The following is a 13,723-nucleotide window of genomic DNA, read 5'->3' on the forward strand; positions in this document are numbered from 1 at the left end:
TTTAGCTGAATGGAGCCTAAAGCACAGAAAGTTCTCACATATCCATATTCCATGTTGCTTCTATAGCCTCATATTAGCTAGTTTGGCAGTTCCTTTCATTTATGCACACACGATGAAGTGTTTCTGGGCGTGTGTGCTTACACAAGTGTGTGTTCTATGACATTAAACTGATATTTGTAACAGTTATGTCATCTGGTGTCACATCTCTGTGCACACCAGAGAGAGCTCCTAATTACAGGACTGGTCAGCAGAACAGAGACTTTTATATTTTTTATCCCATTTAATCAGTGTGAGGACTTTCCTGATATATGTAGCTTTTGCTGCAGTTTACAAACATCTCATACCTATTCATCTTAACTCTCCAAATCATTTCCAGTGAGAAGATTAACCATTAACAACCTTTAATTACACCATTGTACCTTCAGAATCCAATAGCACGTGCTTGAAGAAGCTCTGCGGGTTTGAAAATTGTAATACTGACAGATCATTTTTACAGGTCTTTTTATTCAAATGGTCTCCCAGAGTCAACGTAAACCTCTCCATCATAGCACAGTGAACCTCATCTCATCTCCGTCTCACTCACAGCTGCCAGTGAACAGGCTTACAGTATATAATAAATTAAGTACGGTGGATCTAATAACATCTGGACCTCTCACAAGATTTGCATGAGACTTCAGTTTAAAGAAACAATCGGTGCAGCAGAATCAGTCAAAACTCTAGGAGGATGCAAGACACCTCTCATCCTGGTCATTTGCAACAAAAAGGACCATAATAAAAATAAAAAAGATTAGCAGATGAGCATTTCAATCCTCATCGCTGTCTACATGCAAACAAACAATAACACGGCTTTTCTGTTATAATTTTATTCAATTTAAATCACATAGAGGACTGTGTTTCCCAGAATGCAGCTCAATGTATTATAGCCTTTTTCCTTTAAAAGAAAAAAATAATAACATGGTTTTCTAAAAAACAAACAGAAAAACAAACAAAGAAAGGACAAAAAATAGTTACTTTTTAATGTTAAGTACATAATCCATCAGAAGAGCCGCTGCTGTAATTTTTCTTCAGGTGCAGAAAGAGAACTAAAATGATGTTTTTACTGTAGGAGACCAGTGAGCTGAGCTAAAGCACAGGTTACACTGTTTACCAAAGCTCTGACTTGATTCAGGAGACACCGACAGACATTCATTTTCAGGATAAAGTGGTTTGCCAAAAGAAGCAGAGAGAGCTTCTTCATATTAATGCAGAGACTAATGCATTAAGCCTGTGAATAAAAAAAAATCTCACATAAATATTGAGTCACAAAAATTCATCCAAACATCTGCGCTCCCTATGCAGTACTGTAGCACTTTGTGTACCAGACCACTGGCCAGCGTTTTGACACTTAAACACCCATCATGAAGACAATCCCAAAGGTCACGTCTCAACATAAAGTACACTTTAGCAGATTAGACATTGTGATTGGCGATTTAGTGGTTTGTGGACGAGCTGAAGTCAAAATGTGCTGTAAATTCTGAAATTCAAAAGCCATAACAACAGAGCTAGTGGCAGGCTTTGAGGTTCAACGGACAAGCTCTCTGAACACACACACCTCAGAAATGTTTTCTGAGAGAGCAGATAGGAAGCAGAGTGCTACGTAAGAAATACAAAGGAAGGATGCAACACAATTGTTGTCAGGTGCCTGCCTAACTTTCAATAGGCTTTGAAAAGCTACAGTAACTGACAGAACTGGGATAGTGTCTCTCTCACATACACACACACCTGTCAGACTTCACCGCTTCCCTAGTGAGGCTCGGAGTGTGACGTTTATCACATCGTGTTGAGAAGCACTTTACTGTAAACAGGGAAGGGAAGACCCTTTTTAAGAAGCCGTCTTTCTGTTTTTCATTCGAGGGAAAGCACGATAATTGAGGTGTTTCTGTGGTAAAAATGAGTGCAAAGGAGACTGACTTGGCCACATGGAAGACACTTGATGATGAGGATGCAGACAAACATCACAACTTCAAGGGATAGTTCACACAAAAATGAAAATTCTGTCATCATTTACTGACTTTCATGTCATTCCAAACCTGTATTACTTTCTTTCTTCAGTGAAACATTAAAGAAAATATTTGAATTTTAGTAATCAAACATATATGACCACTTGTACAAAAAACACTGAGACATTTCCCAGAATTCCTTATTTTGTGTTTCACAGAAGAAAGCCATACATGTTTGGAACAACATGAGGGTGAGTAAATGATGGCAGAATTTTTTATTTTTTTTTATCACTTAATGCCACAGGATTAAACTTTACAGTACAAAATATTAAACTTGTATAAAACTCTGCCTTCTTTCTTGATTCTCTTTCTTATCTTCTTTCCAAAGGCCCAAAAAAACAGGGTGTGGTCTTTTCAACTTCATAAAAAATCAGAACTAAAATGCACCAGTCAACATCTAAAAGAGCAATGACTCACTAAACTAACCAACAGTAACATAACCAAGTTGCTCAGAATGTGACTAGGTTTTTGTAACTTTTTGTACTACTGGACTGTCCAAATAAATTACATTTCTGCTCAAAGCAGCAGCTTCCAATGGAATCCAAAATGTTTTATTTGAAAAAGGGTTTAGTTGAACTGATGTTCCTCTACAGACTAAAGACTGACTGCAAAGCGATGCTCTGTCTCTCTGCTATTCACACACCTTATTCTGTACGTGGCTCTGCTTTGAACACTTTGATCATGATGGATAATAGGGAGTCAAAGACCCCCACTGGAAACTTAAGCAAGGCTGATTAACGTACAACAAGGAATGGTCTGAATTCATTGCAGAGTTTAAGCTGAGCAGGAAACTACTACTTTTTTGTCCTTTCATTATTCACTAGACCGTGTCAGAGCAGATGTGAAATATGAAAGCTGATGGCGAGAAGAGAGAGGAACACATGGGTCGAGTGCAAGTATTTCCAGAAGTTTCTGTTCTGTGGTCTTTTCTCTTCTCTGTTGTTTTCAAATTATGGATCCTCTCCAAACCCCACTGCTTTTACCGCCTATATTCGTCTCTGTGATAACTACTACTGTAGTTACTGTTATTCACTGGAGAAAGAGAGGGTGAGGATGAGAGTAAAGACGGAGGGAGGGCTGCAAAGTCTTGGAGCTCCTCCCCCTCCAAGACATTGTCTGTTTCCATGGAAGCGGAAAGTCCATTTGTGTCTAGAGCAGATGAGAAAAGAGGTGAAAACTCCTGTGAAAGGGGGGACGTGTGAAGTCTTTCCTGTTCTACAAGGGGCGTTAGGTCTATGTCTGTAGAAGTGCCCTGAGCAGTGTCGGTGTGAAGCCCCAGCGTGGTGGAGAGGACGCGGGAGTACGAACCTGCAGCACCAGCCAAAGTCTCAGGGGCACTAGAGGACGGCCCAGGGTTGGGGTTCAAACCAGTATGGCTTCGTGCATCCGCTCCAGTCTGGGAGCCACGGTGGATTCGGTGGCTAACAATGATGTTGTTGCCAAAGCTGCCCATGGAAGCCATTGTGGTGCTCTGCTCACGCTGGACAACCGCTGTCATACCTCCCTCAGCCATTAGCCTTCGGATACGAGAAACATACTCAGCCTGACCTGAGAGAGAGAGAGGGGAAACTTAAGTTCTTCAAGAAATACCAGAGCACAGAGTAAACAGTACAACTTGCTACAGAATCTGGGATCAATAAACTTTATTAGGGAGAAACAAAGTAATAAGGTTGGCTGGCCTTTAAGACAAAAACTGAAATTGAGAGCTTACAAAACATGAAGAGTTAAAGGTGTTAGTGGGAGATTTATGTCTTGGCAGTGTCAGTGGAGATTTACACACATCAAATGGCTTTCAAACAGCTGTTACAGTGCAGGTTTATAGCCTGGACACATGTTGTATAGACCTAATTTAACAGGAAGGTGTGGTGCAATTAAAAGCACCACAATCGACACTTAATTATTCATCAACAGTTTCTGCAAACTCAATTCTTTGATCCTCATCTAGTGTTTAGGCACTTTGAATCAAGTACAGTTAGTGTGAATATGAGAGTATGTTTCAGATGTTTGCATCAGCATCAACAACCCTTTCAAGCTTCGGTGCATTTCTTCGCAGTTTAATTCACACACTGATAGTTAAAATTCTTAATTCGTTTTCTGAATTGTGAGTGGATGGTGTGCTCCACAATGACTTGTGCTGTACTATGCTATATATAATCTAAAGGGGCTTTCACACTGGACACTTTTCCTGTGGTACAAATCCAAGTGTGATTGGTCTGGGTACAGACCGCTTGATTCTATCAACCCACATGGAAAGAACCTATATGAGGATATATGCGCATATATGAAACCTATATGCAGTATATATGCACATATATGATAACATATATGCTGCATATATGCGTATATATGCCACATATAGGCAAAATTGAGGTGCATATATGTGCATATAAAGGCCATATAGGTCTCCTGTATTGCTTCTTTATATCCACATATAAGCCCTATATGTACATGTAAATGTAAATTTCGACATTTTGGGCTTTTATTTATGTTGTCTAGCAGCTATGGATTTTAATAATTTTACTAATATATATATACATGCATATATGTACATATATTATAGGAAAACGGCCAATTTTATATATGTCACATATATTAAAAACATATATCAAAACCTATATTAAAACATATATGTTTATATAGGTTATTTCCGTGTGGGAAACCCTGATGGATTTGCATACATCTAGTGTCATCACAAACATACACAGCACATGACAAAAAGCATGCAAGCAAGATGTGTGTGTGTGTATTACTTTATTTAGAGTTTGTGTAACATTTTTGTAACATTTGTGTCTATGTGCGTCGAATGAAGGTGGCTTTCTGCTGTTTGTAAACGGTCTCTTTTGAGGAAACAGCTGATTGCAAACCATTCATTTGTTGCTCTGATTGCACTCATGCTGCACAATTACACTGCACACTCACTGTGTAAAGACACTAATGACAGTGTCATTGGCTAAAACGAATGCATGTTACTTTACTTCCTGAACAAATGTGGACCTGAATTTGAGTTTCTTCAATTTCAATCTTGGGTTTGGTACCATGGTGCGCCTCCAGGCCCATTTGATAGTTTTCACACTGACAATTTTTTCATGTGAACCATGCTCTGGTCCAAAATAAACTTCCAGTGTGGAAGTCCATTACCATCTTAGTTACCAATGTGAACACAATTGTTCTACTTTTCTACTAATAGTAGTCCTAACCCAAGATCTAACCTAACCATAAACCAACCCTACAGTCAGAGGGTAATGATACTGTATGCTGATAACAATGTTCTTCAAGTTTATAACGGTGGCCTTAAACCTAATCCTGACTCCTGACTGGCTGACAGCCGTTCCATGACCAAAATCAATATCAGTTACTTTGTTTATCAGTGTGACGTACGTGTTGGTTACCTGTGCTGTGTTCAATGAGATCTGACCCTTCCTCTTCCTGAGGTCGACTGTGGGGGGGCGTCTCTGGTACCACCTCAGACCCAGAATCCTCAGGGAGAATCTCTAAATCCAGAGTGTCTGCGGTTGATAAAGAATGATAATTTCAGCATTTTACCATTTGTTTTTAAAGCACCCCAGTTGATTTTCAACATAAGCCATTGGGATGAAGAAAAACAAGCAAAAAGATTATAAAACTAGCGCAGGTTAGTGGCAAAAAGATCAAATAAAAAGAAACATTGTTTGAGTATGTGAGTAAATAACATTCATAATTTTTGTATTCATATTTTTGTGAAGAATAGTATTGTTATGACTAAACAAATATTGGATCGCTTTCTTTAAACTCTGAATGCTTGCAAAAGTTGTATTATATTTTTGTATTTGTACTGGGTCTTCATTCTCACACTGCCAGAAAATGAAGAGCAAGTACAATATTTTACAGTCCTTTTATTATTACTTCTTTCTATATTGCTTGCTTATGTTTTACATTTACATTTTTCCATCTAACTGAAAATCCATAAACAATCCAAATGTAGTTATCAGACAAGAACAAGTTGAAAAATAGATATTTGACAACTAGAGGCACAGAACAAAACATCATCAGTCATGAATAATGGAGAGGAATTATCTTTATCTCAGTATAGGGGTATTTTCCAAGTATTTTCTGATACCTGGAGCAAAAGTTACATCAACTATAAGAAATAAAGTAAGCGAAAGAGCAACCATGCCACATGTGCTTATCTGTAAAACAGATTCCATGTTAAAACAACAGAATTGAAAAGATGTGAGAAAAAGAAAATCATTTTATAATTTGTAATTCAGTCCATCAAAGCGATTACACTAATGGACTTGCTGTAACAAATACCTTCTGCTATTTAAGCTGGCAGGCTGAACTTCCTGATTTACTGTGTCTTTAATATGACTGCATAGCCTCTTTTTTAACCAAACTGCACTCGTGGTTAAGGTCTCTAATTTCCAATATGAATGCTCATTGTGCTTCCTGTAAAATGCATCCAATTACACACACTATGCTCACGCTGCCTCATGTGAGTTCATCCCTCCCTGGACAACAGCTCTCCAAGATTACAGAACCTGCACATCACCTCTGCCATCTGGACCCAACACAACCCAATTCTCTTGGATCACTAGTGACTAAGGCCAGTGGGAGGCCACTAATGCCAGTTGGTCCTTGTTTGCCATCACCACACGGCTTTAACACATGCTGAGCACAAAATGCAAAACAAAGGAAGACAAAACATTTCCTTTATAAAAGTATATTTGATCTGAAAATGGTTTCTGTTTGCTAATACAGTGGTTTTCAAACTAGGAGGCTGCAAGGAAGCATGTTAGACAATTTCAGAGAAAAATAGTGTAAAAAATATAAAATAAATAAGTTAACATTTAATTTTGCTGTTTCAACCTACACTACAGTTTAAAAGTTTGGGGTCAGACATTTTTTTTTGAAGAAAAAGAAGAAATAGTACAGCAATGATGCATTAATTTGATTAAAAGCTACAGTAAAACATTTATAATGTTAAAAAGATTTCTATATAAAATAAATGCTGTTCTTTTTAAACTTCCAATGATCAAACAATCCTGTTTCCACAAAAACATCCAGCAGCGCAACTGTTGTTCAATATTGGTAATAATAAATGGTTCTGAACACTAAATATGCTGAAATAACATTTTAAAATTATTAAAAAGAAAACGGTTCTTTTGAATTGCAATAATATTCAGTGTATTTTTGAAAATACAGCTTTGGTGAGCCTAAGAGACTTCTTTCAAAAACATAAAAAGATCCCTAACTAGTACATCTACAGTCATGGACAAAAATATCGGCACCCTTGGTAAATATGATCAACGAAGGCTGTGAAAATTAATCTGCATTGTTAATCCTTTTGACCTTTTATTTAAAAAAATTCACAAAAATCTAACCTTTCATTGGATACTAAGAATTTAAAATGGGGGGAAATATATGAAATAAATGTTTTTCTCTAATACACATTGGCCACAATTAATGGCACCCTTTTATTCAATACTTTTTGAAACCTCCATTTGCCAGTTTAACAGCTCTTAATTTTCTCCTATAATGCCTGATGAGGTGAGAGAACACGTGACAAGAGATCAGAGACCATTCCTTCATCCAGAATCACTCCAGACCCTTTAGATTCCCAGCTCCATGTTGGTGCTTCTTCTCTTCAGTTCACCTCACTCATTTTCTACAGGGTTCAGGTCAGAGGACTGGAATGGCCAGCAGAAGCTTGGTTTTGTGCTCAGTGACCCATTTTTGTGTTGTTTTTGAGGTTTGTGTTTGGAATATTATACAGTTGGAAGATCCAAAGATGGCCCATCATAAGATTTCTAACAGAGTCTGTCATTTATTGATTTTTTTATCTGTTGGTATTTGATAGAATCCATGATGCCATGTGTCTAAACAAGATGTCCAGGACCTCCAGCAGAAACATAGGCCCACAACATCAAAAATACAGCTTTATATTTCATTGTACACATGAGGTACTTTTTATCCCTGTGTTCACCAAACCCATCTTGAGTGTTTGCTGCTAAAAAGCTAATTTTTTAGTTTCATCTGACCACAGAAGCCAGTCCCATTTGAAGTTCCAGTCGTGTCTGATAACTGAATATGCTGGAGTTTGTTTTTGGATGAGCTAGGAGAATTTTTTTTAAACCCTCCCAAACAACATGTGGTGATGTAGGTGCTGTTTGACTTAAAGTTTTTTTTTTTTAAGGTTTTCTGACACTGAGACTCAACTATTTTCTGCAATTCTCCAGCTGTGATCCTTGGAGTCTTTAGCCACTCAAACTCTCCTCCTCACCGTGCATTAGGACGATATAGGCACACGTCCTCTTCCAGGCAGTTTCGTAACATTTTCTGTTGATTGGAAATTCTTAATTATTGTCCTGATGGTGAAAATGGGAATTTTTCACTGCTCTAGCTCTTTTCTTAAAGCCACTTCACTAATTTGTGAAGCTCAATTATCTTTTGCTGCACATCAGAAATATATTCTTTGGTTTTTCTCATTGTGATGGATGATTAAGGGAATTTGGGCTTTGTTTTCCCTCCTATTTATATTTCTGTGAAACAGGAAGCCATGGCTGGATAATTTCATGTTCATAATCACCCTAGAGTGCTCAAAATTGTGAATATGAATGGGAATATACTTCAGAGATATTGTACTCATAAGAATTTCTAGGGGAGCCAATAATTGTGTCCAACGTGTGTTTGAGAAAAACATTTCATAATGATATTTCCCCCCATTTTAAATTCTTATTATCCAATGAAAGGTTAGATTTTTGTGACCAAAAGATCAAAAGGATTAACAATACAGATTAATTCTCACAGCCTTCTTTGATCATATTTACCAAGGGTGCCGATATTTTTGGCAATCACTGTATATACTGTATATTCAGGGCTTTAACACCTGCCAACCCGCCAAATGAGGGTGGATTTCAGCTGTGGCAGGTAACACAGTCACTCCCACTAGCCACTCTGGCAGGTTGAATTTTATATACAGTAACAGAGCTCGACATTAATGCAGTGGAAAGATCGATTTTGTAGATACTGATTTCATACGATCGGTAACAGCCCTATATTATCTTATTATATTAATTATATGAAATTAATTTTATGAAATCATTCATTATGAAATTATTAATAAAATGTAAGAATTTGAATGAAAAATGAGGCATGCATTTAATAAGTTTAGGGAAAAATGCCTTTTAAATAGGTCAAAAATTACCTGGAAATCAATTTAAATACATTTTTATAAGCAGTATTAAGTCATAAAATGTAATTTCCCAACAACAAAATTGTGGCCAGTGAAAATGCTGAGTGGCTAGTAAATTTGGAAAACCACAGCCACAGCAAAAACGTTAATGTCAAGCCCTGTGTATATTGTATTCTATCGACAGCCATAGTTGTATGCTTCTCTTTAGGTTTACATCGAACAATACTCTAGTTATAGGTAAAAACATACAGTGTATGCAAATATTTTTCAGATAAACTAAGAGAACAAGTCTGTAATCTTGCTAATATTGTGATTTTTTACATTTTGAATTGTGCATTTTATTGTGTTTTCGGGTTGATGCTTAATGGCCACTTTTTGCCAGGACATCATCTGTTATTTCTTTTACTTTTACACATTTTACTAATAATTTTATTTCTCACAGGGCAGTTTATGGACAGTCGCTTGAAAAAAAACAAAAAACACTGAGATCCAGCCCATTCATTTACACTGATGTCATTCAGGGGACTCATAGATCTGTCAGAGCCCTGAATGCAGCTCTGTGACTGAGCCAATGGCACCCTGTGTGCAGCACTATTATCACATCAGCATTTTTGTTCATACACAGCTAATGACCATGCCAATATCAGTCCACGGTGAGAAAATTAAATGGCTCCTTGTGGAGCATCTCCTCATGGGGTTTGTGCTGCCTGAACAATGAAAAAGTAATCTCTCTGCAATGACTGCACCCAGAAGCTCCTGTAAGGAATAAATTTTGCTGTGGAGCAAAGACTGTCTTTGAGCTATATATTAATTATTTATCTAATACCTAACATCTGTTGTGCCTCCAAAATAGTGAGCGTGCGGGTGTGTGTTGAATAAGTAAGAGGTAGAAAAAAAAGAAAGAATCATCTGTGTTCTTTAAGAAGTAATAGGAACATTCTCACATACAGCTTTCCTGTTGGCCAGTTTGCAACACAAACACCACTTATACTGCACAATCCTCTCACAAACAAGCTTTCAGTATCAGACAAACGGCCCATCAATGTCAGAATGGAAATGTGAGGATTTACTCTTCTGAGACCACAGTGCTTCACATGAATGTTTTGACAGACTGTACAGTAAATCCCCTTAAAGGTGCACGAGTCACTGGATATCAACAACACTAGCTATTCAAACACATTAAATGTGAAATTGGCTGTTTTCTATAGTAAACGCATACATATATAGATATGCATGCATATTAAAAAGGTGAAAGGACACTGCGAGAAAAGAGGGAGAAGGAGAGATTATGAAAACTCTCCTGACCTTTGGCTGGTATTCTGCCTATGACAGCTGAAGCTGATTCCTCTGTAAAGGAGAGTTAAGGTGTCTAAGCATCATGAAGTCAGATAATGAGACTGAGCACTGTCTGTCTGTCTGTCTAATCTCTGACCACTGAAGTATGTTGAGGCATTTGGTGGTGAGAAAAATTTTAATGCCAAATCCCAACACCCCCAAAAAGTGGCTTCACATAAAAACTGAACACTCTTATTCAGTAGGATATTGCTACTAAAAGACAACATTGATTTATCAGTGCACTCAGTACGTGTTTGTTTGTTTCCCCAATCCTAATATGTCACAGTGGTCATGGACTTTATACTTCCATCGCTATAAACATTACTATCCCAATGTTTATTGGAAGTTTGTTTGCCCTTAGTCATTTTTATAAATAGTTTTTTTTCTGTGTATTATAATACACACATGAATAAACTGGACCTTGATGTCCTCTTGTGGCGTGAGAACAACGAATCTCTGCAGTTTGTATCATTGCTCTAGCAGAAACCGCCTGTTTGGACATTTTACTTGTCCGCACCTATTTAAACCTATTTGGTTTACCAGGTTTATTCAAAAGAGCCATTCATGGTTTTGTGTAAAATGTTTTATTAGAAACATTATTGAGTACACCTTTTATGAAAAATTAGAATTAGATGTTAGAATGATGAAAGTAAAATAGTGTGACAGCCAGATATATTAAACATACCACAACATTATGAAAATAACAGTGGTTTATTTTCTAAATGACAGAAAATAAAACTATGTAGGTCTATGTAGGTCCATATGAGATCCATATGTACATTACCGTACATTACAGTTTGGGGTCAGTAAGAAATTAATCCTTTAATTCAGCAAAGATGCATTAGAAATTGATCAAAACTGACATTTATAATATAACACATTTCAATGTCATTATATTTCTATTTCATTACAAAAATGATACAAAAATATTAAGTAGCACAACTGCTTCTACACTGGTGATGATAAGATTTTTTTTAGATGTTTCTTTGAGCAAATCAGCATATTAGAATGATAGGAAGGATTATGGCTGCAGAAAATTCAGCTTTGCCAGCACAGGAATAAATTATTAAATTCTAAAATACATTAAAATATCTAAATTATTTAAAAATGTAATAATATTTCACACTATTACTGCTTTTACTGTATTTTTGACCAAATAAATTCGGCCTTGGTGAGCATAAGAGTCTATTTTCAAAAACATTTTTAAAAAATCTTACCGACCCCAAAATTTTGAGTGGGAGTGTAGGAAAACATTTCCATATCATCAGTAATTGCCTCCCATATCACATATTTTCACACTGCTAGCTGCTGTGCCTTTTTATGATCTATGTACTTATGACACCAAAGAGATCAAAAGCTTTAGCCTCTCAGAACAAAAGGACAGGTGCAGAAAACTCAGGTTCAGGTGGAGCATGATCTATCATTAGTCTACTCAAGGAAATGAAGAGAGAGGAGGAGGACTGAGATCACATCTCTAATGCAAAGAAACATTCCCAGAATATGAACTAAACATCTTTTAATGGACTTATTGAGTTTTGGGGCTGGCTCGATTCTTAATTTCTCTGTCTAAAGCTAAAGTGAGGTTGTCCATTCCAAAAAGCATATTTCACAGACTTGATAAGATAAACAACCTGATGATAACATGTAACAATGAATACAGCGTTCAGAACAAACAGAGACAGAGAGGAGAGTGGAGGATGGACAGAGAGAGAACGTCTGAGCATCTCTTTTGTGTTTCTTAGTATAACTCGAGTAAATATAACATGCGCTTTTCTCATATTCATTACATAAAATGCACAGAGAGGATGCTAATGCTAACCCTAAACTTATTCACTGACTGCAGTTTAAAACGATACCGCACTTAACCCTCGCCCACAGATCTCACTGCAGGGAGTGTGCACTGTTTGTGTGGGAAGATGGCTTTCCTTGAGGTGAGACACTCAGAAGTGAACTTCTCTACCCTAAAACTTTGAGTCATCAAGTTCTTGGCACCTGTAGTACCTTAGAGACACAACCACACAGGTGCTGCAGGCGAAGACGCAACACATCTGACCTCAATCATACGCCACAAAACAAAACACGCACAGCCATGAAACCTGCTATGTATAATGGACAGGTTACATGCAAATCAATTTAAGTGAAAAGATAAATGTATATATTTAAACACAACATTACCAGACCATCAGACCTCAGACCCACGTCCATTCACTGATAGTCCGATATTCTACAATAAACTGGAAATATTTTTTTTTCTTGCAAGCTCTAACCTAGTCTAAAATAACATACAGGAGTAAAGAGCACACAGGTTCATTTGAATCAGTTTGCAAAGAAACCAAATCTTGTTTACAAGGAACAAGCTGACACAGGTTTTGCCAAAGCTTGCCAGGTTATTGACATCAAATCTTTGAAAGACACTTTTGAGAAGAACTGTATTTTCTCCTATTTTAGTCAAAAGTATAGATACACAAGACTAACCAAAGGACGTACACGCTTCAAAATCTGAAAGTAGAGCTTCTGAAAAAGTCTTAGAGATTCATTCCTTCAGAGGTCAAAGCTTTCCAAAATTTGTTAAAACCACCAAACTTCACACAGCTTCAGGCTGTGCTTGTACTCTGGGACTTCACAGTCTCCTTCCTGTTCCACCATTATATTTCTATTCATCCACTGTTTTAAAGACTCTACATCACTACACTTAACAGGGTTCAGCTTTGAAATTGAACAAGAAAGAGGTACTTGTTCTTCTGTTTCTATTCTTGCCCTTTTTTAATGCTCAATTTTCCATAGAAGTACATTCATTTGACTCTTTCTAAAGCTAGAGCCAATCAATTTAGAGGACGCTTCAGGCAGTACTGGCAAGGGCCGCATGTGCTTGGTGTACTAATAGCTCATCCCTGTCCCTCCTCTTTCCTCCCGCTTTTAATCCTTTTATCCAACTGAATTAACAGTCACTTTGAAACTATTCCCACTACTACAACTTTCCAGCTACAGCTTATAAACTTTAAAACTACTAACCTGTAACTCTATGTAAGTTTAAAGCGAAATGTCAACTTTATGATATCCTGAGCTGAAAAAAAAAAAAAAAAAAAAAATCTCTCTCGATGTTTGTTATCTGCACTCATCCAATTTCTTTTTCTGACAGAGCTTTACAAGTGTTTATACCTGTGCTGCGCAACCAGGA

At 37.1% G+C, this 13,723-nt stretch overlaps 1 protein-coding gene across 2 annotated transcripts in view; it reads right to left on the reverse strand.

Moving 5' to 3' along the window:
• Positions 1-851: 851 nt before the first annotated feature.
• The window catches only part of LOC306843277 (activating molecule in BECN1-regulated autophagy protein 1A-like), an 80,786-nt gene continuing 67,914 nt past the window's right edge, over positions 852-13,723 (reverse strand). For both annotated transcript variants that reach the window (XM_079374652.1, XM_079374651.1), the window contains 2 exons: positions 5,429-5,545; positions 852-3,587 (listed from right to left, as the gene is read on the reverse strand). In XM_079374652.1, coding sequence (XP_079230778.1) covers positions 3,019-3,587; positions 5,429-5,545 — 686 coding nt within the window. In that variant the 3' untranslated portion in view covers positions 852-3,018. The remainder of the gene's footprint in view (positions 3,588-5,428; positions 5,546-13,723) is intronic.

This window comes from Barbus barbus (assembly GCF_936440315.1).
Source record: "Barbus barbus genome assembly, chromosome: 2".
Lineage (NCBI taxonomy): Eukaryota > Metazoa > Chordata > Actinopteri > Cypriniformes > Cyprinidae > Barbus > Barbus barbus.